This window comes from Trichoderma breve (genome assembly GCF_028502605.1).
Source record: "Trichoderma breve strain T069 chromosome 7 map unlocalized scaffold00007, whole genome shotgun sequence".
NCBI classification, from domain to species: Eukaryota; Fungi; Ascomycota; class Sordariomycetes; order Hypocreales; family Hypocreaceae; genus Trichoderma; species Trichoderma breve.
The window spans coordinates 736,708-762,770 of record NW_026611593.1 but is presented as its reverse complement, the minus strand read 5'-3'; the positions used below and the strand labels follow the sequence as shown (position 1 = coordinate 762,770).

Sequence of the window (26,063 nt, the reverse complement as noted above, 5' to 3'; positions counted from 1 at the left end):
TGTTGAAGAAGAGTGAATATCCATGTCTTAGAAATGTGTATGCTAGCATGTGAGATGATATAATATATGGTAAACGACAAAAGACCACTCCATGAAACGCTCCGCTGCTGCATCGTGAATCATAACGAAATCAGATATGCCCCGACAAAGAACAAAACTCCCGTGCAAACATTAAAATCGTGTCTCGATTACCTTCTTCCCCTTGTTGACTCTTTCCTGGGCACTCTTTACTCGCTCGTCATCCATGTTGCGCCTCCATTTGCAGCTTGGCGCGAACTCGCACGACGTACACTTGAACGCCTCCTCAATCGTCACGCCCTTAGGTTTCCTTTCGCCGCGCCACCAGCCCATATCCCCCGCGAGATAGGTGTCCAAAGTCTGCGCCGAAACGGGGAAATCAATCTTCGCAAGTTCTCGGCCGTCATCCCGAAAAACGTACTGCACACGAAGTATAGAGCCAATAGAATCGGCGCCGCGCGGGAAAGTGAGCCGAATCTCGTCCTCGACGAGGGTGACGAGCTCGCGGAGGGATCCGTATTTGAGCACGTCAGGCACGCCGGGGGACGATTCGGGGATACCAGTGGGGTTGCCGTCCACGGAAGCTTTTCCTTTAGCTACATTCCTTTTGAACTGCTCGTATTCTTCCGCCGAACTAGTCGGGGTGTCGAAGAAGATTTCGTCGTGGAGCTCTCCGATTTGCGACATGAATGTGTCTGAGAAGCGCTCATCTGCATCTAACCCGTATCGCCTAAACACTTTGAGGAAGTCCAGCTCGCCAGCAGCCATGTTGGATAGAAAGCGATGATATAGCAGCAATTGAATCTTTGCAGGCCGAGCGGTTGCTGACGATACAGGTTTCGTAGTACCCCGTGTTTTGACGTCTGCAAGGAAAACCTGGCGGTTGTTGCCGTTTGGTTTGCTGGGTTTGAGACCTCCAAAGTAGTCTGATATCATTGACTGGCTTTGACTGGGTTGGGATCCTTGGCTGGAGAGCTCTTCTTCAAATTCTGGGTTGGGGTTGTCGTAGCTCAGATCATCAATGACGCCGTTGACCAGATTGCCGTCCACTATGCCCCAGACCTCCAGCTCCCTTGTCAAACCCGTATCTCGCAAAGTTCTTAGTCCTTGGACTAGGTTCCATAGTCTCAGACCAAATCCGTCTTCCTTGTTTAGAATCTCGACCTTGACCGTGGTATGAACCTCATCTTCAAGCTTCTTATGCACTTTGGAGCCTTTTTGCATTGCTGGTGTTCGAGTCTTCCGTCCACCAGGTAGGCGTGTAAGTGTATACCAGTACTGAAGCTCGCACCATGCTCCAGCCGTCAGGTCGCTTACTGTTAGCGGCCTCTTTGGAAATGAGCGAAACCTCTGTAATGGGGATCGGTCATCCTGGAATTCAAGCTCATCATCGTCGCTAATTTCTGTAAGCGGCGGTGACTGGATGGGAATTGCTTGTAGAGCAGTGGTTACTATATCTAGGTTTAGTTTCTTGTCAAACTGATATTGGCGAATCTGGTGTGTACTCACGATCAGGATATGCGACGACTGCACTTTCTGAGGGAGGAAATGATATGCTCTGCTTCTCGTCTGTCATTGATGTCGATGCGGATATCTCTTCCTTTATGGCAAATCCATCTGATGGTGACGCATAGTTGCGGTAGACATATTTCTGAGACGATGTGACCTCCCCCAAAGCCTCGAAGCTTGAAGCTGCCTTCTTGGCAGTGCCTGAAGCTGGGACGACAGCTCGATTTACATCATCTGTGGACTTGAGCGGCGGCGAGTGAGTCGAAGCAAGTTGGATGAGAAGCTCCTCGTCGTCGGTTTCAAAGTCGTAGCCAAACTCATCGTCGCTGGTTTGCACGGCCATGATTATCGTAGTAGCAACAAATTAATCATGGTGTAAGTTGTGTTTTCGCCATGCGTGAATGCGATGGCGGGGTGAATCGACGTGCCTATTGAACCTAGCAGGTAGGCGGGTTAGTCTAAGAGATGCGTGATAGAAACACGCAGTTAACACGCAGTCACGTGAGCTAGGCATCTCTCTTGTGTGCTGAACAAGTTGGGAAGATGGCCGACTTCTGCCTAGGAAATGTCCAAGGATTGATCGAATTTAGTCGCTATTACGTTGAATTGCGTAATGGCTATAGAATCATTGACCGCAACATTCATTCCCTGTTAAGCTTAACAGTTATGGTAAGAGGATGGTTAAAACGCTGGCCGACTCAATTCATGTAAGTGGACACCACCGCTGCTAATTACCTACACTGCCTGAAGAGCAAATCAGTTCAAGTCCCTTATCGTCAGCAACCAGCATCTGGCTTCACTATCTTTGCTTCTGTATCTTCAATTCGCGGAATAATAAATAATACCTCGTGTTCATCAGCCTAGCAGCAATTAATACGATGCAACTTCGTATATGCATCCCCAAGCTCATTAGTTTGCAGCTGTCACTGGCACTTTTTGGCGTAGCTCGGGCTATACCCGCCCCAAGACGGCAAGTGGGCACAACCAGATATAGAAGCGGAAGCGGAATTCACAGTGAGCCGCATCTGACTAAGCAGAATGCTACAGTGGGTGGGTGGACATTGAACAGCTGGCTGCAGCAACTCCGGACGCGAATACAGTATCTACAAGCTCCTGAAGCTGCGCCTCCCGACTTCAAACTCGGACTCGACAATCTGCAGCTCCAGAACTGCGGCATTGCTGGATCGTCGATTGCTGCTTTATCCGAACAAGCTCCACCTCTTTATCGCAGTTTGACGTCAATTGCGGCCGAACTAGAACCCCTGGAGCACGCCTGGCTGCGTCACTCCAACCGTTAACCCCCCGAATTAGTCTGAGCACCGAGGCCGTAATCTAACGATTGCGCTGCGAAACGAACACCTCACCACCTTCGACCTCGACAACCTGCGTGGCATGATACAACCATAACACAACCCTCAAGCAATGTATCTCCGAAATAGTGCGCCCACGGCGCTTCTAGCGACTCTGCTCGCGCCGCTGGCGTCGGCCTTCTACCTCCCCGGAGTTGCCCCTTCCACATACGAGCTCAACCAAACTGTCCCGCTATACGTCAACAGCATCAAGCCCGTAGCGGCGCCGCAAGATGCTCGATTACACTCGATCGTCTCGTACGATTACTACCATCCGGCCTTTCAATTCTGCAAGCCAGAGGGCGGGCCAAAGCATGTGAAGGAGAGTCTGGGCAGCATCTTGTTTGGCGACAGGATAATGACGTCCGCCTTCCACCTCGAGATGGGCAAGAACGAAACTTGCAAGTCGCTCTGCTCTGTAAAATACCAGGAGAAGTCGGTGGATTTCGTGTCGACGAGGATTGAGCAGGGTTACAGCCTGAATTGGCTTGTCGACGGTCTTCCTGCTGGCCAGCAGATTCAGGACCAGCTGACGGGCACGACATTCTACAGCCCTGGGTTCTTGCTGGGACAAGACGATGAATCGGGCAACATTCTCTTTAACAACCACTACGAGATTTGGGTCGAGTACCACGAGGTCAGCGGGAACGAGAATCAGCTCCGAGTTGTTGGTGTCGTTGTTCAGCCCTCCTCTAAAAAGTACGAAGGGGAGGCCGACTGTGGCGACAACCACCCGAACCTCGTCTTTGCCAAGGGCTCCGGTCCCCAGGAAGTCAAGTTCAGCTACAGCGTCTACTGGGTAAAGTCGCCTACTGCCTGGGCTACCCGTTGGGACAAGTATCTGCACGTCTTTGACCCCAAGATCCACTGGTTCTGGCTCGTCGACACCGCCATCATCGTCGTCATTCTTGTTCTCACCGTCATGTCCATTCTGATCCGAACTCTGAAGAAGGACATTGCGCGCTACAATCGCCTTGACCAGATCAACTTGGACGACCTGAGCGGTACCTCGATGCTAGAAGATGGTGTCCAGGAAGATTCTGGCTGGAAGCTGGTCCACGGCGACGTTTTCCGAACCCCATCGCGCCCACTCCTGCTTTCCATCCTTTTGGGCAACGGAGCTCAACTCTTTGTCATGACTGGATTTACCATCGTTTTCGCTTTACTGGGCTTCTTATCACCTTCCAACCGTGGTTCTTTGGGCACCATCATGATCATTCTCTACACTGTTCTCGGCATTGTTGGAGGATACACCTCGGCTAGGACGTACAAGGCCATGCAGGGTGAGCAGTGGAAGCTCAACATTGTCTTGACTCCTCTGCTGGTCCCCGGTATTGTATTCAGTGCCTTTTTCCTTCTGGATCTTTTCCTCTGGGCCAAAGAGTCTTCCGGCGCCGTGCCCTTTACCACCATGCTGGTCATTGTCGGCATCTGGTTCGTCATCTCCATTCCCCTCTCGTTTGCGGGCTCTTGGCTCGGCTTCAAGGCTGTTCAAATCGAAAACCCCGTCCGCACCAACCAGATCCCTCGTCAGATCCCCCCGGTCACCACCTACCTCCAGCCCATCCCCAGCATGCTCATTGTTGGCCTATTGCCCTTTGGCGCTATTTTCGTCGAGCTTTACTTTATCATGAGCTCCATCTGGTTCAGCCGCATCTACTACATGTTTGGTTTTCTGTTCCTCTGCTACGGCCTTATGATTGCCGTTTGCGGCGCGGTTACCATCCTGATGACATACTTCCTCCTGTGCGCCGAGAACTACAACTGGCAGTGGAGATCTTTCCTGGCTGCAGGCATGAGCGGTGGCTACGTCTTCCTCAACTGCCTGCTCTACCTGGTCACCAAGGTCAAGCTTGGCGGCCTTGCGGGAACAGTCCTGTACATTGGCTACAGCGCCCTGATTTCCTTCCTCTTCTTTATCCTTTCCGGTAAGTTGTCAACCCATCTTCCCTGTTCTCGTGGATACAATGTCTAACTTTGAAACCAGGCACCATCGGCTACTTCGCCTCCTGGTGGTTCGTAAGAAAGATTTACTCTTCCATCAAGATTGACTAAATAAAGCAAAAAGGAGTGTGGTTACAATGCGTGGCGGCGAGGTGTTTCAGTTTGACACCATCGCTGCTGAGAAAAAGGGGGCAACTTCGAATATATCTAGCAAACTTGTAAAGTACATGTACGACCATGGTGTGTACGGCGGTATCACTGTGACGAGAAAGGGGGAGGGCAAGAAAAAAACAGCGACTCTTCTAGTTTTGCACATTTAAAGGCAACGATTTTTCTTTTTTTTTTTTTTTTTGTTGGTGGGTACAAGCAAATATGGAGAGGATGAGATTGGGCTGGGCGGAAAAGAGCAATGCGGGATAGACATGTTAATTGAAGACTTTTTCAACTTATTTCAAGATCAATTTGATTACCTGAATATAGCCATTTCAAACTTAATACTGAATTAGCTGGTACGACTAGGATTGGCCTTGTGTAATGTTGTAAACGAAATATGTCTATTAGAGGTCTTGTTAAATGCTTCGCCGGACTGAGTCCAATGTTCCAAATAATCCGCTGTTGCTATTATCAAATGCTCATTTTGCATGAGACAACTAGTCCTCATCGTCGTCATCATCCAAATCATCCAGGTTAGTAAACTGGAACTGCTTCTTTTCCGCCTTTGCGCTCGGAGGAGCGGCAACAGCCGCCTCCCCTGAGGCGCCAACAGCCATGCTTGCTCTTCGCCATTCGGCCTGCTGCTTTTCGATCTGTCGCTGCCTCTCCTGGCGTTGGCGCTCTGCCTCCTTCTCTCGCTCCACACGCTCTTGCTTCTCTTTTTCTTCCTTCTCTTTGCGCTCCTCCTCTTCCTTGCGTTTCCGGTCTTCTTCTGCCACAGGGTCGTAGCCTCTGGGGTCGATGCCTTGCTCCAGAAGAATCTGGTTGGATGCGAGCGCACCAGAGCGGATCTTATCTTCCAATGGCCAGGGGAAGAAGAGTTGTCCGGATAGAGGGTTGAGAAACTGAGTCATCTGGTCGGGGAGAGTGGTGTGTAAGGCAGCCTGTGCTTGCTGGACGGACTGCTCGATGGTGCCGTTCGTGGGAGCAGGGCTCTGCATAGGATTTGGCGTTTGTGCAGAGGGTGTCATGGCAGATTGAGCCTGAGAATCTGGAAGCGGAGTTTGGCTCTCTTGAGTAGCGGCCATGGCATTCAGAATAGCGGCGGGCGGCATAGACGTCTTGCTAATGCGGCGGGCATGGCCGAGGAGCTCTTCGTAGACGATTGGGAAGTTTGGTTCGGTAGGGTAGATGGTGGCTTGGGTGTTGACAATGTCTTTACGCGTCGTTGCGAGGCAGGTGAGCGTCTCGCGGATCTGGGCGTCGAGAGACGCGGATAGCTGGCGAAGCTGCAGGATCTTGAGGTGGTTGTTCTGGTGTATTTCAACTAAAGAGCTGCATTAGCGATTTATTCTTATGTACTGTAGGATAGATATTGAATGCGTCTTGCCGCATACCTTGCTCGAGCCCCTTGCAGAGCTCATTGTCTGCAGCCTTGAGCTCCTCTGCCTGAATAGCCGAAGGGTGGTATTTCGTGACCGAATCAATCAGAGTCGCAAGAGCTTTTTCAAGGCGCTCAAACCGGCCGTCAATGTACGTGTCCATGGTTGCACACCTCCCAGCTCTTCAGCTCAATTCCTTTCGGCTGCAAAGGCGGAATCGCAAAAGTAAACAAAGGTTGAAAGACTAAAGCGACGAGGCTGATTGAAATCGGGAAACGAGGCACGTTTACTTGGATGGTAACAAAAGCTGGTGTGGGGCCTCTTTCCGGGTTCGATCATACGATTGGTCCAAAACAAATTCGAGATGCGCTTAGTCAGAGCCTCAGGCCAAAATCCTGGCCGAGAATCGCCGGCAATCGAACAAACTCGCGCAACTTTTAGAGTGACGGCACTTTTTGACGACGAATTGACGAGCAATTGATCGATACACGCGGTTCCCGCTGCCAGAACAAGTCAAGATGGTTTCTCAGGTACGTCCTCAGACTGTTCCACTGGGTGGAAGTTTGCTCCTCAGCTAGGGAAGAAGCGGACGTTGAAAGAAATGCGGCGGGTTAAAAAGCAAGAGCTAACTTTTTGATTGCGAAATAGACTCCCTTCCGCGCTGCGGAATTCAAGAGCGCCTACGGCCCCAAGTACGTTCGAACTATATCGTCTTGATGGTGGAGGGTTTTGCGATTTGAGGGAGTGCACGGCTGGAGGGGAGGGGAGGCTCCTGAGAAAAGCTTTCCGGTTGTTGCAGTTTTTGTATGGGTGTATGAGCTGACATTTCGCAAAAGGTACGCTTTCCAGCCCAACTACCGCGGCATCTCCATCCAGACTGCCACCCGATAGTAAGTGTCTCTCTCATTTCTTTCTTTCTTCTACTTGGGGAAGTCTGGGGAAAGCTACAAGGAGGTGTCGAACCTTGCATGCGACTGGAGGGGTAGTGGTGTGATGAAGAGGTGTGATGGAGAGATGCCCTCAAATCCCATCACATCGATAAACTTGCTACGGAATATCGCAAAATTCTCGAGACTGCCCGTCTGTTCGACGTTGCATCCGGAATTCAGCTCTTTCGCGCGTATATATAGAGTCTTCCAATTTGCTAACAAGTCGATAGTGGCTTCCGAGCTGCCACCATCGGCGGTGGTCTCGGCGTTGCTCTGATGCTCTTCGCCTCCAGCCTGCCCCGTGTCCGTTCTGACATCCTCGTAGTAAGTGCTTGCTCCTAGCAGTTGCTCCTAGCAGGAAGAAGATATATACTCACAATGGCCTAGAAAATCCCCTTCGTTGGCGGCTTCTGGGAGAAGCAGGAGGTTCACCCTGCCGACAACGTAAGCTCCCCTTGATGAATTCTGTCAAACTTTGGATACTAACTTGTGGTAGCCCTTCTAAATGCACTTGCTGGATGGTGTTTGTAAAATTGTAACAAGGCTTTGCGCAGCTTGCCTTTGTATAAGAGATACACAATAGACTTTTCCTAAACCATATCTGCCTGCTTTTGTAATCGTGCTTTGCTTTGTGAAATGAGGTAGATAATCTCATGTATACTATAAATGTTTATTTTCCATAAAATCGACTGAGATGTATTGACAATCCAGATAATCAGCATGTTCGAGTTGCACTTCGTCTCTAAGCTGGGTCAATTACAGTGCTCTTCGTACTATCCATACTGTCCACTTCTCATTCATCTTGACAGCTCATCTCATTTCGACCTCTCTCCCCTTCAACAACACGGCATGCCTCAGCTTATGAAATTGCATACAATAAAATGACACACTCGTTATAATTCCCACTGTTTTATCATGCAGATGCGCACTTCTGCACGTTATTTCTAAATTTATTTAGTTGGTTCAAGACGCTCATTTGCCAGCATGGCATCAAACGCCCCTGATGCCCTCGCTGCTGCAGCAAAATTCCAATTCGCAACATGGGCCGCCGGCGCTGTCCCAATTGCTTTTGTTCTTCATATTCTTCTTTTTAGAGGCAATAGCAGTGGTTCTGTGGGGTTGGGCAGTTTATTCACCGTTTCCCTTGCGGCAGCAACGTTTCTTTGGCTGGGTGTGGTGTCTGAAATCGTTCCTGAGCCGTATCTTGTGAGTGCAAACGAACAACACATTTGTGTCAGTATGCTAATGATGCACAAATAGGATGAAGTATTTCATATTCCTCAGGCTCAAAAATATTGTGAAGGGAAATTCTTAGAATGGGACGATAAAATCACGACTCCTCCAGGGCTGTAAGTCACTAAACTCTCAATCGTGAGTCAAGGTGTAGCCTCTAACTTGGCCGGTTACTTATAGGTACTGGTTATCAATCTTGATCCCACAAGCAGCAAAAAGCAGCGGCCTCATCGCCTCTTACGCATGTGATCCCAAGACATTAAGAGCCACCAATGCAATCGGCGTCATCATCCTGAGTTACATCGCCTTGTTATGTCGGAAAGAAATCGAAGCACGTCTGCATCAAGCGCATTCATCCGTCAGCATCAAGGCTGTATCTCAATATGCCATGCACACAGCCTTTAACATCGCATTGTTCCCTCTACTCTTCTTCTTTTCGGGCCTTTACTACACGGACGTCATTTCCACTGCTGTTGTCCTAGTGGCGTTCTTGAATCATTTGCACCGAGTTGGGCGGGATCACAGCTCGTTCCTAAGCGACATCGTCACCATTGTCCTTGGAATATGGACTCTCACCATGAGGCAGACAAATGTTTTCTGGGTAGTTGTCTTCATGGGAGGCCTAGAAGCTGTACATTCCGTCAAGAGCTTGCGACCAAAGTCTGTCCTTCAGCCATCTATAACGACGTTATCGGAGCAGTTGCTATTCTCCATCAAGAGGTGGTCAGTTGGACATGTGCATGACTTGCCACTCCACATGGCATATCCCGAAGGTAAGACGAAAATCATTCCATATTGTATACTTGGTTGCTAATTCGCTGAACCAGACATGCTATTCACCGCCGTGAGTCTCATAATAGCAGCTCTCTGCAACCCCATCCGAGTCGCAAGACAAATATGGCCCTATGTCACCGTCTTGGCTGCCTTTGCGGGATTCGTCGTATGGAACGGCGGCGTTGTCCTCGGTGACAAGTCTAACCACATCGCTACCATCCATCTCCCACAGATGCTCTACATCTGGGCTTTTTTCGGCTTCTTCTCACTCCCTCTCTTCGTGCCATATGTAGTGTTGGGGGTAGATGCCTTGCGAAGTGTCTTCATCTTCAGATCAGGCTCTGCGTCTGTGAAGCCGACCACAGAAACATCAGACACCTCTTCGAACTCGACCTCTCAGCCCGCACCATCACTCCCGCTGAAATTCTTCAGTGCTATTTTCAATAGTCGTCTGCTCTGGTCACTATACATAATCGCAACATTCATCTTGTCCACCCTCATTGTCCGCTTCAACACCATCATTCATCCATTCACTCTCGCCGACAACCGCCACTACATGTTTTACGTCTTCAGATACACTATCCGCCGCGCACCTTGGATCCGCTACTTTCTCATTCTGCCTTACACACTCAGCCGCTGGTTCGTCTGGGGCACTCTATCTGGCTGCACGAACTGGATCTCCGGTTCTTATAAAGACGATTGCTCGGCGTACTATCATTCATCCCGCCCCTCACCTTTTAGCTGCGACCCATTTATGAATGCAGAAACCACCCATAAAACCACCAAGGGGGAATCTCAAGACGTGCACGCACAGACACAGAAAGAACTGCAACAGCGATTTCTTCAGGACCCTCTCCTATTCTCAACAGAGCCTGTATCAACATCCACAGGACTCATCTTTCTAATAGCCACTGCCCTGTCGCTTATCACAGCACCGCTTGTCGAGCCCCGCTACTTTATTATTCCCTGGGTCATCTGGAGGCTCCTCGTCCCCGCTTGGCGGTTGCACGATCACCAAACAGCGGCGAATAGTTTGTTCGATGGTGTCACTCCAACGACAACATGGGGCAAGTTTGTGACTTTTTGTCGCTTTTACGATGCGAGACTTATTTTCGAGACGGTTTGGTTCATTGTCATCAATCTCGTCACCGGATACATTTTCCTCACCAAGCCGTACATTTGGAAGGCTGAGGATGGAACGATCCTTGACGAAGGAAGACTACAGCGATTCATGTGGTGAACCAAAATAAAAAAAATTGTATCAATTAAGAGAGACACTGTCGTTAAGATAGAGTATTGTATTGTTAAGAGGTCCTTGAGCAGCCTCATTCTTCTTATGCTAGATAGAATAGAATAGAGATGCAAAATTTCGTTCGTCAAAAGATTCCCAACCCGGTTGCCAAAACGCCGCGCCCATGTCTCAAATCCCAAACCCAAAAGTCCCAAATGAATGCCTTCCCGTCGGCGTTGTTTTGATGTTTTGCAGCCTTGTTGCCCAAATTCCAAAAAGTCGCTCTAATCATGTATATACGTTTTTTCTCGTTGCTGATGGCCAAGCAGGAAGAGGTGAGAAGAAGAAAGAAAAAACCAGTCATTCTTGTCCAAGTCTCGAGTCATTAAGTTGATGTGGTAGCCACCTATAAGCTTAGGCGATCGAGACTCAGGCCATCATTACTCCTTACTCGGCGAATCACGCCAAGCTTAAAGAACTTCTCCTCTCCAGCCGCCGTCCTGCCGCCGATATACCACTTGTCGGCGCCAAGGGCATCGCGAAAGCCTTCACTACTACTATCGCTGCCTCTCCTGCGCCCGCCGGGAATGGGGATGGCGCCGCCGGGAGATCCGCGCGGCGTGTGGATGGCGACGTTGGTGGATGATGTCGTAGCAGCGTTTGTGGAGATTGCGCGAGCGGTGGAGGTGGTCGAAGAAGCTGCTGCTGCTGCTGCGGCTGTTGTGGAGGCGACGGCAGATGCAGATGCAGCAGCTTGAGAGGTGTGTTTGCTGGCCTGCTGGGTAAGGGAGGGCGCTTGCTGGCGGAAGGAGTTGAAGAAGGAGGAGAGGAAGAAGGGACGTTGTGAGGGCATCGTATTGCTTTGCTTGTCTTCGATGCGAGGGACGTTTGGTGGTGTTACACTCATGTATGTGAGTTTGTTTTCGCTTCGTTAGATGCAGGTTGTTGAAGATTATTATGCGTAGATTTGGGATTATCAGCTGCCTGTGCGCGGGTGCGTGCGTTTGCGTAGGGTTTTGCGAGGGAGAGGTCCCGAGAGTCCGCCTATGGGAGCGTCCCAGGCGTGCAGATTTATGCGAAAATGCCTGCAGCTGCTCACAGTCTATCGAATGAGGGACGTTCGTCGCGGCTGGGCCGTGATGCGGTGAGGCCTGGCGGTGTTTTTTTGCGGAGCCGGAAGCGCAAGAGTGAGATTGAAGTCGAGTGTCGTGTTTCCGGGCGATCGAGAGGGAGAGCCCAAGGGATGACGCAGTGAAGTCGCGACAGAGGGAGAGCAGACGGAGGGCAAATCTCGCGATGATGAGAAGAACAAGGACAAGATTCACTCAGGAGAGACGCAGTTGGTTAATGAAGATGAAGCTGAGCCGAGCGCAAGGGCCGTTGGTCCGAAGATGGATTAAAGCAAGGCAAGTTTTACGGTCCGAGAGGTTCTGACGTCGAAGAGTCGGCAAAACTCGGGCAGTCGGGCCAGTACCCAGTACGGGGGAGTGCTAATGGCGGGGCTGCGATAGGCTGGAAATGTGGAAATACAGCACCTGGATGGCCTGGGCTGGCCTGGGGCAAGCGTCACGGACCACCTGCAAGTCACACTGTGCATGTACTGGTACAAGGGCCTTGGCGCAAATCCATCGGGCTTTTGTTTTTGGTCCGTGGATTTGGACTCAATGACAGCCCAGATGAACTGCTACAGTGTCACTCGGGGTTCGTTATCTAGATGGAGGCGGGACGCAAGATTCACAAGAGGATGCATCCATGGATATTTATGAGCTGATGTCTGCGGGGAAACGAGGGTTACTAGGTAGTTTTCAGCAAGGGAAATAGAAGACGTCCAACACCTAACAATAGACTCGAATAATCAGATCGGACCGCCTTCTCACAAACGGGGCGTCCGCTCAGCGCGCAACTTGACAGCCCTTGACTAAGAAGTGGCGTGAGTTTCCTGCACCGTCTGTAGGCAACGGCGTGTTTTCTTCCCCGTCTTCTTCATCTAGCAGCATCCCCAAGTCTGGGGTAATAACTCGTGTCAGCCCACTGCGCTTGTGTTGTTGTGCCGTTGGCCGGATTGATTGAGGAATAGTCTTTGTCAAAAATGCATCGTCTCCGCATTCATCCCACGAACTGTGGTTGCATTTTGCATTCAAGGTGCCCGGAAACCACTCATCAAGTGATCATACGCAGTGCAGATGGGGCTTCTTCCGAGTTGTTTTCTTGCGTCTTGTATCATGACAAGGGATCTGTGAGTGGAAGCGAAATACAAGGGAGTCATGTGCTCTTCGGAATAGGAAAAGGAGAGAAAGCTTGTTCACAGCCTCGGGTTAAGGGGAAGAGAACCGAACAGTGAGTGTTTGTAACGGAACACACAGTAGGCATGGATCTCAGCCGAAGTTCTTCAAGGTACTACTGCAAGTTTTCTAGACTCATCATCTTTTGCTTCAAATCCATGTGCTATAGATTGATTCAAGGGATGCTTCTTCATGCGCTTCTACCAGGCACCTAGAGCGCACTAACCCGAACCAGGATGCATTTAACGGGGATGCCCGTTCAATCGAAAACGTTTTAGCGCATCGGTTTGCCTCGGAAGGTACGTACCCCGTATTACACGCATCAGCTGTTGCTTGGCGATTTGACCAAAGAGAGTCAAGCGCGGAGATGGAAGAAGAAGCAGCATATTCTTCAACAAGCACGTGAAAGAGGAACCCGAGCAAACGGCATTATCGATACAATTCAATGAAACAATTCTGGCGCTAACAATATCTGTCTACTTTCTATCCATCATGAATCATCGCCATCATGTGCGATTCTATGACAATTTTGTAATCCAACCCATGCTCAGAAACGCTCACAATGCAGCCAACCAGCCATTCATTACAGCATCGCGCCGCCATTCACCAGCACCGTCTGGCCCACAACCCATGAGCTGTCGCCGCTGGCCAGGAACTTGATCGTGTTGGCAATCTCCTCAGCCTCGCCCAGTCGGTTGAAGGGACTCCAGCTCTTGATGGCATTGACCAGAGTCTCAGGCTTGCCCTTGTAGAAGAGCTCAGTACCCGTCGGTCCAGGAGCCACGGCGTTGACGATGATGCCCTTGGAAGCCAATCCCTTGGCCATGACACGAGTCATCTGCTCGATGGCGCCCTTTGTGGCAGCGTAGAGGAGGTACTTGGCCGGCGCCATTGAAAAGTGGCAGATGCCCGTAGAGATGAAGATGATGCGAGATCCGGGCGGCATGTGGGGGAGCGCCTTCTGGACCAAAAAGTAAGGGCCCTTGACGTTGAGGTCGAAGCACTTTGCAAAGTCATCCTCCGTAGTGTCCTCAACGTCACGCATTGGCATGATGCCGGCGCTGGCCACGATTGTGTCGATGCGGCCGAATTTGGCCACGGCAGCGTCAACCAGGCGGCTCAGGTCGTCGATGTTGCCCGCGTTAGCCTGGACGGCAATGGCGCGGTCTGGGCCGAAGGACTCGACCATGGCGTTTGCTGAGGCGGTGTCGCTGAGGTAGTTGATGACAATCCGGGCGCCTTCTTTGTAGAGGCGTTCGGCAGTGGCCTTGCCAATGCCGTTGGAGGCGCCGGTGATGAGAACAACTTTGTCTTGAAGAGACATGATTCAGTCCTTTTTTTAATCTAGTTGAACGTTTAAACTGTGGCTTGCAAAAGTGGTATGAAGTGCTTATTGTTGGTGTTTGTTGATACTATTGAAGTTGTAAGTGATAGAGATGCTGATGATGAGACAAACTCGACAACATCACGAACGAAACCGCCCATTATATATTTACATCTTCATCTCCTGACAAATGCAATTGAGACCCGAACATCTGCGCGACTCGCCTCCATCGTTCCATCGTCGCCGTCCGAAAAATCGCAACCGTCCGATGCTGCCCCGAAGCTACGGATTTTTGATGCCAATGGAAATATAAATCCATGGCAGCAAAATTCAGCCTTTGGCTGGCCCCGCTGCGTCTCCCGGGCGTGGGCATCGGGTATAGAGACACTAAGTGGGAAGTGATAAATCCGATGATGGCGTCACTGGCTCGCTCTTCGCGCAAACGACGGAAGATGGAATGCGCGAAGGCGGTTAATCGTACGGAGTTTTCCTTTTCCTTTTTTCTGTTATATCTCTTATTTTGTCTTGTTTTAATAATCTTTTTTTTTCCGAGTGTAACTTTCTCATTATAGGCCGGTAGACGGTTGTAATTGTGGAATAGACCGTTCACTGGCCCGACAGAAGTGGCTCCGAGGCCGAGATCCGCAGAGACATAGAGTTCCAATCTACAGATGTACTCTGATCACTAGAGGCCCTGATAGATTAAGTATACACGAGAGCCTCGCCATTGAATTAAATTGACTGAAGCATATTTTGATATGACATGCCCGACGAGGACTCCTTTGTACATACCTGTTCGATCGATGTATATTTGTAGCTGCATGCAGCTTGGCTTTGGTCTTAGTACTGGTCGCGTGCCACATGGACGGAGAGATTGACGAAAAGCCAAGAATTATTCGCTGAGTACATATACATCCAGTTCCCCCGAATCAGAAAATTTGCTGGAACAAATAAGAGAAATAGATGCAATCCGAGTCTTATTTTATTCTACAGCTCACCGCAGAGTTGTTATGCTGTTTCGTTTGAAATGGTTCAGGGTAGATCTTGACCATCATAGACTCGGACGGGTACTTCAAATACTGCTCTCTACGACTTACAATCAATCCGTCAAGTGTCTGAAATATCACTCACATGCATACATCCTCAGCAGTATGCAATACCTAGTACTGGCCCCTCTCCCATATGCTTGCTCGCCGCCCCTCTGAATACTGGATGTCTTTTACTGTATCATGTGCATTCCCACGTTACACGCACATGCTCAGCTGGCCCCTCACTTGACGCAGGCCGACATTAAACGCTCCACTCTAACCGCAATGACATGCATCTTGCAGCTTCATCTCTGGAGCATATCCACTGTGTTGTGATGATGCGTCTGTAAAGAGCAGAAACAAACAGACAAACAAAGCGTTAAAATGTCAATAACCGAGGAGAAGCAAGGCGCACAGTAATCCGAAAATTAGCGGTAAGCCGCCAACGCAATGATTATTCGATACTAGCGGAGCAGCAGAGACACGGTTGGGCATAGCATTTGATTCCATTGATGTGTAATATCACTAATTGGGCAAAGTACAGGTATAAAAGCGACGGGAATCACATGTCCTCAGCTTATTCACTCATCCAACATCAATATCAAGTATTTCCAAACAAACAAAGCATCTAGACTTCAAAAAACATCTCAAAAATGGCCAGCTGGCAGGCATATGTCGCTTCGTGGATGGTATGGTGGAGGTTCAAGGGCTCTCTTCAAACCGTCAAGGCCCTTCGCCAGCGCATCGAAACCGATCGCCAGACCAAGAGCACTCGGCCTCCAGCGCATCTGGAAACACAGTTCACAATCGAGGAGCGCCATCTCGGAGGCCGTACTCTGTATGATGTAGCGCCCAAGTCCGAGATGCCGAACCAGGCCCGGATTCTTTACCTGCATGGCGGCTGTTTTCTGTTTGAGATTGATGTCGCACATTGGCAGATGGTTGCGGCGCTGGCGGAGCGGCTGCGAGCTGTTGTGACGGTAGCGATATTCCCGCTGGCGCCAGAGCATACCCTGATGGAGATTTTCGATGCGGTAAGGCCGGTCTATGATGATCTTGCTTTGCCGTCGCAAGACAAGACGCCGTTCTTCGTGGTGGGAGATTCGACGGGCGGCAGCATGGGCATCTCGCTCACCCAGGAGGCGCTCAAAGAAGGCCGGCCAGCGGCATCGCGGCTCGCATTCATGTCTCCCTGCGTGGAGTTTACCTTTCAAAACCAAGAGGTACGGCAAGTCGCCCAGACAGATCCGTGGCTGGATATTCCGGGTTTCGAAGAGGCGGTGCGGTATCTTTGCCCGGATGTGTCGCCGGATGATGCGCGAGTGAGCCCTCTTTATGGAGATGTCAGCCAGCTGCCGCCGACGATGATATTTGCCGGATCAACGGAGATGTTGACGCCGGATATTAGGAAATTTGTGGCCAAAGTAAGGGAGCAGGGACGAGAGATTGAGTATGTCGAGGGAGAGGGCATGATGCATGTCTGGCCGTTGGTACAATTTCTGCCAGAGGCGAGAGAAGCCGTGGACAAGCTGGTGCGCTGGCTAGAGTACGGCAAGAGTTGATGATTGAGATTGTTGTGAGGTTGGCGACCAAGGTAAGTGGACGATCAAAGAAGCGGGTTTGGGAATTTGCACTTTTTTATTTTGCATCAGAGGATTTGGTAATGATTTGGATATACCAACATGTAGAATGATCTTTAGTTGCATGGATATTGGCAGACGAACAGAATGCAGCTCTGTTGAACTTCAGAAGGACAAGGAAAAGCCATGATTGGTGATTTTGATGATATGATTTTTGATAACACTTCTCGTTCGTACTGAGAGAAAGCATCGGCCATTCTATTGACTGATATCCAATTTCATCGCCGCAAAATCCACCGTCCCAACCTCCATCCACATCTTGTTCTCAAATCCATGCGTCTCGAACCTTTCCACCAACGACCTCTCAACACCAGCCCAAAACTGCACTCCATCCGCTTGGCACTGCTTACGACCAACATCAATCAGCTTCTTCCAAACATCTTCCCTCTGTAATCGCGGCAGTGATGGATCAACGAGGAACTCGACAATCATCCAGTGATGGCTATTTTCACCACTCATCACCGTCTTGCGGACTTCCGGCATGGCGACCTGTCGGAAATAATCCACCCGCTCATTTCGCACTGCGCGGTTGGGGCGGAGCTTCTCTAAGATGCTATCGTGGTGGCGGTAGAATCTCCGGAGACGCTCTTTTCGCAGTCGTGTGTTAGTGGTCCTCATTTGAACAATAATGATTGCATTGAATTGATAGATTAAAAGGAAAGCAATTTGGACTCACTCTCGCGAGGCGAACTTTTGCTTAGGTCCACTCCTGTCGGCGGGGGATTGTCTCCGGGAACCAGTGTCACCCATCCTAATATCTTGGAGTCTTCTTCAAGCACGTAGACGTAGACGCCGGGCTTGAGTACCAAGTTGCGCACGTATTGAGTCCACCATCTCCTGAAAGCGAATGGATGCTCCCACTTGCCAGGGAAGAAGTACTTATGAAAGCCGTCTTGCCAGGTCAATTCGACCACGTAGTCCATGACCTTTGGGACATCGTCAATTGTCATGAGTCGGATTGCCATGATTGCTTTGTGTGGTGGGCGGTGAATTGGAAAAGAAAGATCGAGAGCGAGTTAACAACCCCTTTCCAATTGTAATGTGTAGTAATCGTGGGCGGGCAAGGCGGGATCGGCATAAGGGTCCATTTACTAGGCGTCTGACCTCAGATTTGTTTCGAAACTAAAGCAACTAACGAGACGCATTGTGCTTAGCTATGTGTGAATTGAAACCTGTCATATTATTATTCTAACTTCCATGTTGGGACGTGTTAGATGGGGCAGGCGAGCTGCGCGGACTTAAAGCTGTAATTTGTAGGGATAGTCCATGTGCGTTGGGGCATAATGTAATTCGGAGATATTTTTCAACTTTATTTTGTATTTTGAATGATAGCATATGTATGTTGTAATCTATAAGTAAACTCTACATATATCATCTGTCATGACCATCTTCTAGTTGTTGCCCTTCAACTCCAGGTAGTGACCCACGACAGACTGAACCTGCTCCTCAAAGTTCTTGAACTTGAATCCGAAAAGCTTCTCTGCTTTTGTGCTGTCCACCTTTGTCTGGAGCGTCACCACCTTCTCAACATGATCCAACTGGAAGATTCCATCGGCAGCCGCCTTAGGGAAGTGCTTCTTAATAATGCGAGCCGCATCGCTCCATTCAAACGACTCAAGAGGCTGAGACGCGGCCAAAAAGTCTTGGCCGTTTTCTACCTTGGGATCCAGAGCAAGGACGTGAAGTCGGGCAACATCATCAAGGTGGACAGAGCCACCGGGGATAGGAGGTCGTGTTGAACCGAAAAGCGGACCCATGAGCATGTTGTTGGTGCCCTTGACGATTTGCTCGGCGGTTGTGACGGTGTCATCACGTCCTAGGACGAAGACGGGGAAGACGTGGTTGACAGAAAATGAAGGCTTTTTCTCTGCAACCCACTCTTTGGTCTTGTTAAATGCGGTAGCTTTGGAAACGGCGTAGGCCTCGATATGGCTTGAGAACGGGCCAGAAGCAGTTGTGGTTCGTGATTCCTCTGTATCATGTTATTATGATGTAATTTATTGATACGGCAAGTGTAGGCGTTTCCTCTGCGATCAAAGGGGAATATGGTATATAAACTTACCATTAATGTAATCACCCGAGCCCAAGGTCTTTGCATTCACCAAAGAGAGAATAGATCCAGTGATAACAACCTTCTTGACTCCTGTGGTCTTGGCTGCTGATTCAAGAATGCCGACAGTGCCTCGAATAGCAGGCTGGATCATGTAGCTGTCATAGTCGATTCCCGGAGGAGCGTTGCTTGCTAGAGGAGAAGCAACATGCACGACATACTCAACGCCCTTGACGGCTTCATCATAAGCTCCATCAACGGTAATGTCTGGTACGATGACGCTGGTCAACTGTGAGGCATATGGAGCAACGGGCTTGAGTTGTGAAATTTTGTCAAAGCCGGCTTGGTTTCGCACAGCGGCGCGGACCTTGTAACCTGCTTCGAGAAGGAAGACCAAGGTTCGGAAGCCGATCATGCCAGTGGCTCCGGTGATCTTTAAGTTGTTAGCCGTTAGATATGTGCATATGAATGAATGGAGCAAAGCAACAGTGATAACTAACAAGAACGAGTTCGCCAGCCATGGTGGTTGGGGTTAATATGACCTGGTTGAGTTGGTGAATGTGTTCGTTGGACTGGATATTGTGATGGGTTATATAAATCTCACGAAATGAACTTGGATATGAAGCAAAGCCCGATATCCTACTGTCTTGAATTAAAAGCTGAAAAGATCTCGATGCTACCTAAAGTATTTATACAAAAACCCAGCCAAAGGATTGATCCTGAAGACCGGAAACACCGCACTAATTATGCGTACCGCCGTTGTTGGTCCGGGCGGTTGCCCACTTTGTCCATGGGATTCATTCCTCCATCCAGCCAGCCTGATAGTCTCATGCTTTGCAAGACAAGGGGAAGGGCTGATTTGTCAGGCTGGGCCAGCGGTTCGCGCCGTGACATTAGTCTCTCAAATCGAAGATCGTAACCGAACCTCGGAATACGCTCAGTTGCGCCATAGAGACGTGGATTATGAAAGGTCAAGTGGGTGCTTGATCCTACATAATGCGCTGCGACGGGGATTAGCGGGAAAAAGGCAATGAAAATGCCGAACTGTCCGCCAGAGTTTCATGGGCGAGCTTCTAAGGTTCTTAGTGCCCATGGGCCCGATTAGTATTCGAGTTCGGTGCGATTTACTGAGATTAATAATCTGGGTGGATTGTCTTGGAACGGCTTTGGGTTGCTTCGAATGGACATGGCTGATGCTAGCGTCTTGGTGTTGATTGCCTTATTAGGATAATGGAGCCACCGGGATTCGTTGGTCGTGAGGAATCAATATCCTCAGCTCGTCTGTTCGGGATATTCGATATTGTTAGCTGAAGGGTGAAATGTCTTCATCAGGAAATAGGTGTCGGGCGCGTAAAGTCTGGTAGGACTCTTTTCATCCTCTGGTGAATAATGCCGATGACGAACTTTGATGACAGTTGCTTGTATAATACGCATGAGTGCATCACATATAGTCAGCTTTGAGTCAATCATGCTTTTGTAATTATTTGATGCATTATGTGTACGTACTATCTCTTGTCGCTGACTCTTGGAATGGCGCCTTGATTTATCATGCGGCATGACAATCTTCAGTGTCATTTCGTACGCCTATCAGTCGTGATGCATTGGTATTGTATCCGGGCAACCCTTTTTATTAAGGTAGAACAGGATATATGGACTTGTTGATTGTAAGTAGCTTCCTTATGAGACGATGATGCACACTTGTGGAAATAGGAAGAGTTACTCGAGTTGTTTCCTTATGAAAGTCGACTCACTCAAGGATGGAACAGAGCCACCGGTGGGCTTGGTCAACCGCCATCCCATTGACAGCTTGTATGAGACAATTATGAGATTAAACGGAAAAAATTTCTCCCTTACTCACAGTCAAGTCAATAAACACAAGTTTTACCTATTCGCAAACCCGCGATGCGAATGGTTCACATATGAAAAAAAAACACATCGACGGCTAAATCATGTAAGGCGCCTAATATTTTTGCCGAAGCTCAAAGATGCAGCCAAACGACGAATACCTCAGTACTTATTACCGAATGGTTAGGTCAGTACTCCGTATGTAAGCCAACTATGAATGACCGCCTCAGCTTTTTAAGCTTCCAACGTTGACGTCAAATTCTATTGTTTTCGTAATTAGTTTTCAATCTCCAAGAATACAATTGAATTTGTTCACCATGTTGGAAGGCTTCGATCCCTTCACCATCACAACACAGGATGAGCCGCATGTCTCAATCTTCGGCATCAAGAGTGGCGATGCATCGTCATCGAAACGGCCGCCGCTGTTACTCCTCCACGGCTTCCCGCAGACGCACCGCATCTGGCACCGCGTGGCAGCACAGATCAAAGACAAGTACAATATTGTCATGATTGACTTGCGCGGATACGGAAATTCGTCCAAACCGGCGGATGTGTCGCAATACGCGAAAAGTCTCATGGCTCTTGATGCCGTAAAAGTGATGGACGAGCTTGGAATCACAGAGCCATTCTTCATTTGCGCTCACGACCGCGGTGCAAGAGTTGCTCACAAATTATGTGTCAACCATCCTGATCGCGTGCGCAAGGCCATATTCCTGGATATATGTCCTACCCTCGCGATGTACTCGGTCAAGGATCCCAACTTTGCCAAGTCTTACTGGCATTGGTTCTTTCTGATCCAGAGAGAGCCACTGCCCGAGACACTCATTTCTACAAACGCCAAGCGGTTTGCGGAATTATTCATGGGAGGCCGACAGAAGAGAGGGCTTGAAATCTTTGAGAAAGAGAGTCTGGCAGCCTATGTTTCGAATCTCGAGGACCCCGCGACGATACATTCTATGTGTCAGGATTATCGAGCAAGCGCTACGCTCGACTTGGATGCAGCGCAGGAAGATGCAAAGCAAGGGAAATTGATTCAAAATCCATTGAGGGTCATATGGGCTAGGCATGGTGTCATTGGAAAGTGTTTTGATGCCGTGCAGGAATGGAAAGCTGCTAGCAATGCCTATGTCGATGGTCATGACGTTGATTCGGGGCATTACATCCCGGAGGACGTGCCGGATGAAGTTGTATCCAACATCCTAGACTTTCTGCATTAAGCAGCCATTTTTTTTTTTTTTTAAAAAAAAAAAAACTTGTATCAAGTTAAACTGGTGTCTTTTTTGAATAACACTTCATCGTTTGCACCAAGCTTTTAATCCATAGGCGAATGTTGAAATGAGAATGAGTTTGCGGAACTGCCCCAGTCTGTCACAGCGGCAGATGATTACCCGAATAGGAATCTGGGGCTTGAGCTTTCAAGCATCCGCCTCAAGTATCCAGCTTGCTATAGTCAATCAAATGCTGGGCGATAGTTTATGCCGTAATTTCCATTGAAGAATTCGGTAAAAATTTACGATAAAGGCGATCCAACGAGATTTAATACGCGGAAGATTGTTGTTCGGGTTCTATTTAAACTCTTCCGAGACATGCACCTCAACTGGCAACAAAATACCCCGCGCTGTAACTCGTCGGCTACTTCTGTATGCGAATCAAACTGCGGAAGAAAGAACAAGCGTGGCACATATGCTGATCAGTTGCTGCGTGATGCAATCTGTTTCTATTTCTCTCATTTCTTCTACCTTTCATATCCATCGCTTTATCATCATTCATTCTCCCATAATTTTCTCTACTTCTATTCTTGTTTGATGAAGTCTTTGGCTAAGCTGCTACCGCGTCGTCCTCCACCTGCACCACCCCCAGAAGCAGAAGCAAAGATGGCACCCCGCCAGTCTCTCAAAATCGCCGTCATCCCTGGCGATGGCATCGGAAAAGAGGTGATGGAATTTGGCGTCACGTGTTTGGAAAGCATTGCTTCAATCTACAAGATCAAGCTAGAGTTTGAACATTTCGACTTTGCGAGCTGTGACTATTACAAGGAACATGGCGCAATGCTGCCCCCCGACTGGAAGGAGAAGCTTCTTCCGTTTGACGCCATCTACTTTGGAGCCGTGGGTATGCCAGATCTCGTTCCGGACGATGTATCCCTATGGGGTAGCTTGATTAAGTTTCGCCGCGAATTTGATCAGTATATCAACCTCCGCCCTTGTCGCCTAATGCCTGGTGTCCCGAGTCCATTGGCTGGCCGCAAGCCGGGCGATATTGACTTTTGGATTGTGCGGGAGAACACCGAGGGAGAGTACAGCAGCATTGGAGGGAAAATGTATGAGGGGACGGACCGTGAGATTGTGATTCAAGAAACGATCATGTCAAGGACGGGAGTGGATCGCGTACTCAAATATGCCTTTGATCTTGCGCTGAGCCGACCGCGCAAGCTGTTGACCAGCGCAACGAAGAGTAATGGTATTAGCATCACCATGCCTTACTGGGACTCCAGGGTTCAGGAGATGTCTACCAAATATCCAGACGTCACCGTCGAAAAATACCACATCGACATCCTGACAGCTCATTTTGTCCAACGGCCCAAGAAATTCGACGTCGTAGTCGGCAGCAACCTGTTTGGCGATATTCTGTCAGATCTCGGCCCTGCATGCACTGGCACCATTGGCATCGCTCCGTCAGCTAACATCAACCCCGATGGCAAGTTCCCAAGCCTCTTCGAACCAGTACATGGAAGCGCTCCGGACATTGCTGGAAAGGGCATTGCGAACCCAGTGGGCATGATTTGGGCTGGTCAGATGTTACTGCACCACTTTGAGCATCGCGAGGCGGCAGACGCATTGCTTAAAGCAATCGAGGCCGTCATGGCTCGCGCTGATGCAGAGGTTGTTACGCCTGATATGGGTGGCAAGGGGACAACAAAAAAGTTTGGAGACGCCATTAAGGATGAGATTTGGCAGACAGCGATAAAGAACGGCAAGTGGAAACCTTGAACATTGTTGGGACTCAATGTTCGATATGAGTGTGTCCTACATACAAGGTCTAGTGTATAGAGAGCTCTCTTTTAGGATTAGAAATACAGGTACAGGTAAATAGTTCACACGCGCGCATATTAACAATCCATTGCTATATTACGTGAATTGGTATAAATGGCTACATGTATCAAATATACAACTCAGACTCTAGCCTAGGCCGAGGCCATGCAGAACCATGCAAATACCAGCATCTTGGATCTCATCAGATTTAGATCGCAGCCACATCTCACTGTCTCCACGCAATATTCATCGACCTCGGTATTTCCAGCTCTAGTCAACCATTTGTCAGCAACCTTAGAAGCTTTTCACCCATACCGGGCCACCCGCACTTGAGCGGTGATATCTCCCTGCATCTGTCCGCAATATGCCGCAGATCAACTAGCAAACTTGTACTGCAAACGCCCGACCGCTGTCATTGTGCACTGAGTACGCATAGTGTGTCCCTATTTCACCATGGAGCGGCGTTATGAGGCTCTTGCAACGACGCCGGCGCCGTTCGCCTGTTTGGCATGCCGGGACTCCAAGCGGCGATGCGACCGGGCCATTCCTCAGTGCAAAGGCTGTCTCCAGTGAGAGCTCTACTCATCTGATTACATATTCGAGGTACAAGCGCTCTTCGAGTGCCCCTTTACTAATCGGCGACACCCTTATAGGAAGCGGATTGTGTGCGACTATCCCTACCGTCGTAAAAAGCGAGAGCGAAAGTCACCATCCACCACCAATGCTGTCGTCTCTCCCACTTCCGGCTTACTTACAGATCAAGCTTCAGCCACAGCCGAGACCTCGCAAGCAAGCCCGGACTATGACAACTTCCATCTTGTGCCCTCTCATTCTGCTGGGGCCAACTTTCTCACTGAGCGCTTCCTTGACCCGGAAGCTTTTACCAGTGCTCAGCTCAAGGTACCGGAACCAGATATCGACTACCTAATTACGAAAGATGTATCAGACTTGGTCGGCGACGTTGCAAACATCAAGGCGATATCTGATCAATTCTTTTCCTCTGTTCAAGAATGGATGCCAATCGTATCAAAAACTCAGTTCCTGGCCAACCTGGTTAGCTGGTTGACCCATAAGCGCGCCGAGCTCTTCTTTCTCATCCTCGCCATGAAATTGTCCTGTGAGCAAGTTTCGGGGCCGAGAACGCCGCTTTACCAAATCACAAAGTATTTGCAGTTTCGAATTGAGCATTCGGGGGCTTTGTCTCTCCAGGTGATTCAGGCCTCGGTTCTCATAGCCATTTATGAGATGGGACATGGCATTTATCCATCGGCATTCTTGTCTATTTCTGAGTGTGCTCGTTATGCTACCGCCTTGGGGATTGACAAGTCAATTCTGTGCCGAGATTTGAACGGAGTCTCGAGGAACGAATTGGAGGAGCGTCGTCGAGTGTGGTGGGCAATTCTTGTGTTAGACAGGTACTGCTCCCTTTATCTTTTCCTCATGACATATTTATACTAACTGTAGTGTCAGATTTCTAAACCTGTCGGACCCAAGTCGGCACCTGGTAACGCCTGACCCCATCTTGGAGAATATCCTCCCGGTTGACGATGCCCCGTTTAATAATGGAGTGAGTAATAATATACAATGTGCCACGAATCCAATCTAATGTGATATCTCTAGACTTGCCGACCTGAAGATGCATATACACTCGGCTCAGCCACCGCACTTGATCTAGGCCGATTCGCCCGTTTCGCACAAGCTGCTCATTTAATCGGTCAGGTTCTTCGACACGTTGCCGAAGGATTTAGTGAGAGCGAGACGGCACAGCTGAGGCGCACCATCTTTTCTCTGGTCAGCGTTTCAAAGCTGGAAGCACACTTGAGGCAACTGGAGTTTTGCGCTCAAACAGCTGTGTGTTATTGGTATGTGTATTTGAATGGATCAATTCATCTTTCCCACTAACGGCTACCAGTGGAATACTTCTGCTGGATTGTTCTCAGTCAAAAAATAAGGGCAACACAGACACCTCTGGCATATCTCTTGACCAGCTATCTACCGAAAGCAATCTGATTTCTCAAACGGCTTTGCAGATGTCCATGTACATCGCGCAGCAGCCCTTTAAGAAAATTCACGACTTTGCATCCCCATTCCTCTTGCATATGCTGTACAAGGTGGCACTGATCTATTTGCGCGCTTCAAAATCTACTCCTAGCGATACTATTGCTGATAAGTTGCACGTTATCAAGCATGGGATGGAGATTCTTGGACGCCGATGGCAGATCGGTCGTACGTATTGCCACAGATTTTTCATTTGAGCATGTTCTAATTTGCTGTACAGAGTCGTATCTTTCGTTATTATCACGGCACGAAATCATGCAAGCAATGGAGTAGATGCAAGTG

General features: G+C 49.2%; 13 protein-coding genes across 13 annotated transcripts; 7 read left to right on the top strand and 6 right to left on the bottom strand.

The window, feature by feature from the left end:
* Window positions 1-171: 171 nt before the first annotated feature.
* Window positions 172-1,870, bottom strand: T069G_10432 (exonuclease V - a 5' deoxyribonuclease domain-containing protein; the record flags this gene model as incomplete). Its single annotated transcript, XM_056177642.1, has 2 exons — window positions 172-1,469; window positions 1,528-1,870. The coding sequence occupies 2 exons, from the start codon at window positions 1,868-1,870 to the stop codon at window positions 172-174; spliced, it is 1,641 nt and encodes a 546-aa protein (XP_056023932.1).
* A 1,079-nt stretch (window positions 1,871-2,949) lies between these two features.
* On the top strand, window positions 2,950-4,931 carry T069G_10431 (endomembrane protein 70 domain-containing protein; the record flags this gene model as incomplete). The annotated part of the gene is made up of 2 exons (XM_056177641.1): window positions 2,950-4,804; window positions 4,864-4,931. 2 exons carry the CDS (start codon window positions 2,950-2,952, stop codon window positions 4,929-4,931), a joined length of 1,923 nt encoding a protein of 640 aa, XP_056023931.1.
* A 539-nt stretch (window positions 4,932-5,470) lies between these two features.
* Window positions 5,471-6,518, bottom strand: T069G_10430 (vitamin-D-receptor interacting mediator subunit 4 domain-containing protein; the record flags this gene model as incomplete). The annotated part of the gene is made up of 2 exons (XM_056177640.1): window positions 5,471-6,300; window positions 6,371-6,518. 2 exons carry the CDS (start codon window positions 6,516-6,518, stop codon window positions 5,471-5,473), a joined length of 978 nt encoding a protein of 325 aa, XP_056023930.1.
* Window positions 6,519-6,873: 355 nt separating this feature from the next.
* On the top strand, window positions 6,874-7,789 carry T069G_10429 (ubiquinol-cytochrome-c reductase complex subunit (QCR10) domain-containing protein; the record flags this gene model as incomplete). Its single annotated transcript, XM_056177639.1, has 6 exons — window positions 6,874-6,885; window positions 7,004-7,047; window positions 7,192-7,245; window positions 7,515-7,608; window positions 7,672-7,728; window positions 7,781-7,789. 6 exons carry the CDS (start codon window positions 6,874-6,876, stop codon window positions 7,787-7,789), a joined length of 270 nt encoding a protein of 89 aa, XP_056023929.1.
* Window positions 7,790-8,268: 479 nt separating this feature from the next.
* T069G_10428 (DIE2/ALG10 family domain-containing protein) lies at window positions 8,269-10,531 on the top strand (the record flags this gene model as incomplete). The annotated part of the gene is made up of 5 exons (XM_056177638.1): window positions 8,269-8,490; window positions 8,545-8,633; window positions 8,698-9,290; window positions 9,345-9,592; window positions 9,647-10,531. The coding sequence occupies 5 exons, from the start codon at window positions 8,269-8,271 to the stop codon at window positions 10,529-10,531; spliced, it is 2,037 nt and encodes a 678-aa protein (XP_056023928.1).
* Window positions 10,532-10,928: 397 nt separating this feature from the next.
* On the bottom strand, window positions 10,929-11,375 carry T069G_10427 (uncharacterized protein; the record flags this gene model as incomplete). Its single annotated transcript, XM_056177637.1, has 1 exon — window positions 10,929-11,375. The coding sequence occupies one exon, from the start codon at window positions 11,373-11,375 to the stop codon at window positions 10,929-10,931; it is 447 nt and encodes a 148-aa protein (XP_056023927.1).
* Window positions 11,376-13,387: 2,012 nt separating this feature from the next.
* Window positions 13,388-13,696, bottom strand: T069G_10426 (enoyl-(Acyl carrier protein) reductase domain-containing protein; the record flags this gene model as incomplete). The annotated part of the gene is made up of 1 exon (XM_056177636.1): window positions 13,388-13,696. The coding sequence occupies one exon, from the start codon at window positions 13,694-13,696 to the stop codon at window positions 13,388-13,390; it is 309 nt and encodes a 102-aa protein (XP_056023926.1).
* A 2,113-nt stretch (window positions 13,697-15,809) lies between these two features.
* On the top strand, window positions 15,810-16,718 carry T069G_10425 (alpha/beta hydrolase fold domain-containing protein; the record flags this gene model as incomplete). The annotated part of the gene is made up of 1 exon (XM_056177635.1): window positions 15,810-16,718. The coding sequence occupies one exon, from the start codon at window positions 15,810-15,812 to the stop codon at window positions 16,716-16,718; it is 909 nt and encodes a 302-aa protein (XP_056023925.1).
* Window positions 16,719-16,994: 276 nt separating this feature from the next.
* T069G_10424 (uncharacterized protein) lies at window positions 16,995-17,761 on the bottom strand (the record flags this gene model as incomplete). The annotated part of the gene is made up of 2 exons (XM_056177634.1): window positions 16,995-17,383; window positions 17,473-17,761. The coding sequence occupies 2 exons, from the start codon at window positions 17,759-17,761 to the stop codon at window positions 16,995-16,997; spliced, it is 678 nt and encodes a 225-aa protein (XP_056023924.1).
* Window positions 17,762-18,187: 426 nt separating this feature from the next.
* T069G_10423 (NAD dependent epimerase/dehydratase family domain-containing protein) lies at window positions 18,188-19,367 on the bottom strand (the record flags this gene model as incomplete). Its single annotated transcript, XM_056177633.1, has 3 exons — window positions 18,188-18,768; window positions 18,859-19,279; window positions 19,347-19,367. 3 exons carry the CDS (start codon window positions 19,365-19,367, stop codon window positions 18,188-18,190), a joined length of 1,023 nt encoding a protein of 340 aa, XP_056023923.1.
* Window positions 19,368-21,008: 1,641 nt separating this feature from the next.
* Window positions 21,009-21,908, top strand: T069G_10422 (alpha/beta hydrolase fold domain-containing protein; the record flags this gene model as incomplete). The annotated part of the gene is made up of 1 exon (XM_056177632.1): window positions 21,009-21,908. One exon carries the CDS (start codon window positions 21,009-21,011, stop codon window positions 21,906-21,908), a length of 900 nt encoding a protein of 299 aa, XP_056023922.1.
* A 657-nt stretch (window positions 21,909-22,565) lies between these two features.
* T069G_10421 (isocitrate/isopropylmalate dehydrogenase domain-containing protein) lies at window positions 22,566-23,681 on the top strand (the record flags this gene model as incomplete). The annotated part of the gene is made up of 2 exons (XM_056177631.1): window positions 22,566-22,625; window positions 22,677-23,681. 2 exons carry the CDS (start codon window positions 22,566-22,568, stop codon window positions 23,679-23,681), a joined length of 1,065 nt encoding a protein of 354 aa, XP_056023921.1.
* A 495-nt stretch (window positions 23,682-24,176) lies between these two features.
* Window positions 24,177-26,054, top strand: T069G_10420 (fungal specific transcription factor domain-containing protein; the record flags this gene model as incomplete). Its single annotated transcript, XM_056177630.1, has 6 exons — window positions 24,177-24,292; window positions 24,377-25,138; window positions 25,194-25,290; window positions 25,344-25,585; window positions 25,636-25,949; window positions 26,002-26,054. The coding sequence occupies 6 exons, from the start codon at window positions 24,177-24,179 to the stop codon at window positions 26,052-26,054; spliced, it is 1,584 nt and encodes a 527-aa protein (XP_056023920.1).
* Window positions 26,055-26,063: the final 9 nt, after the last annotated feature.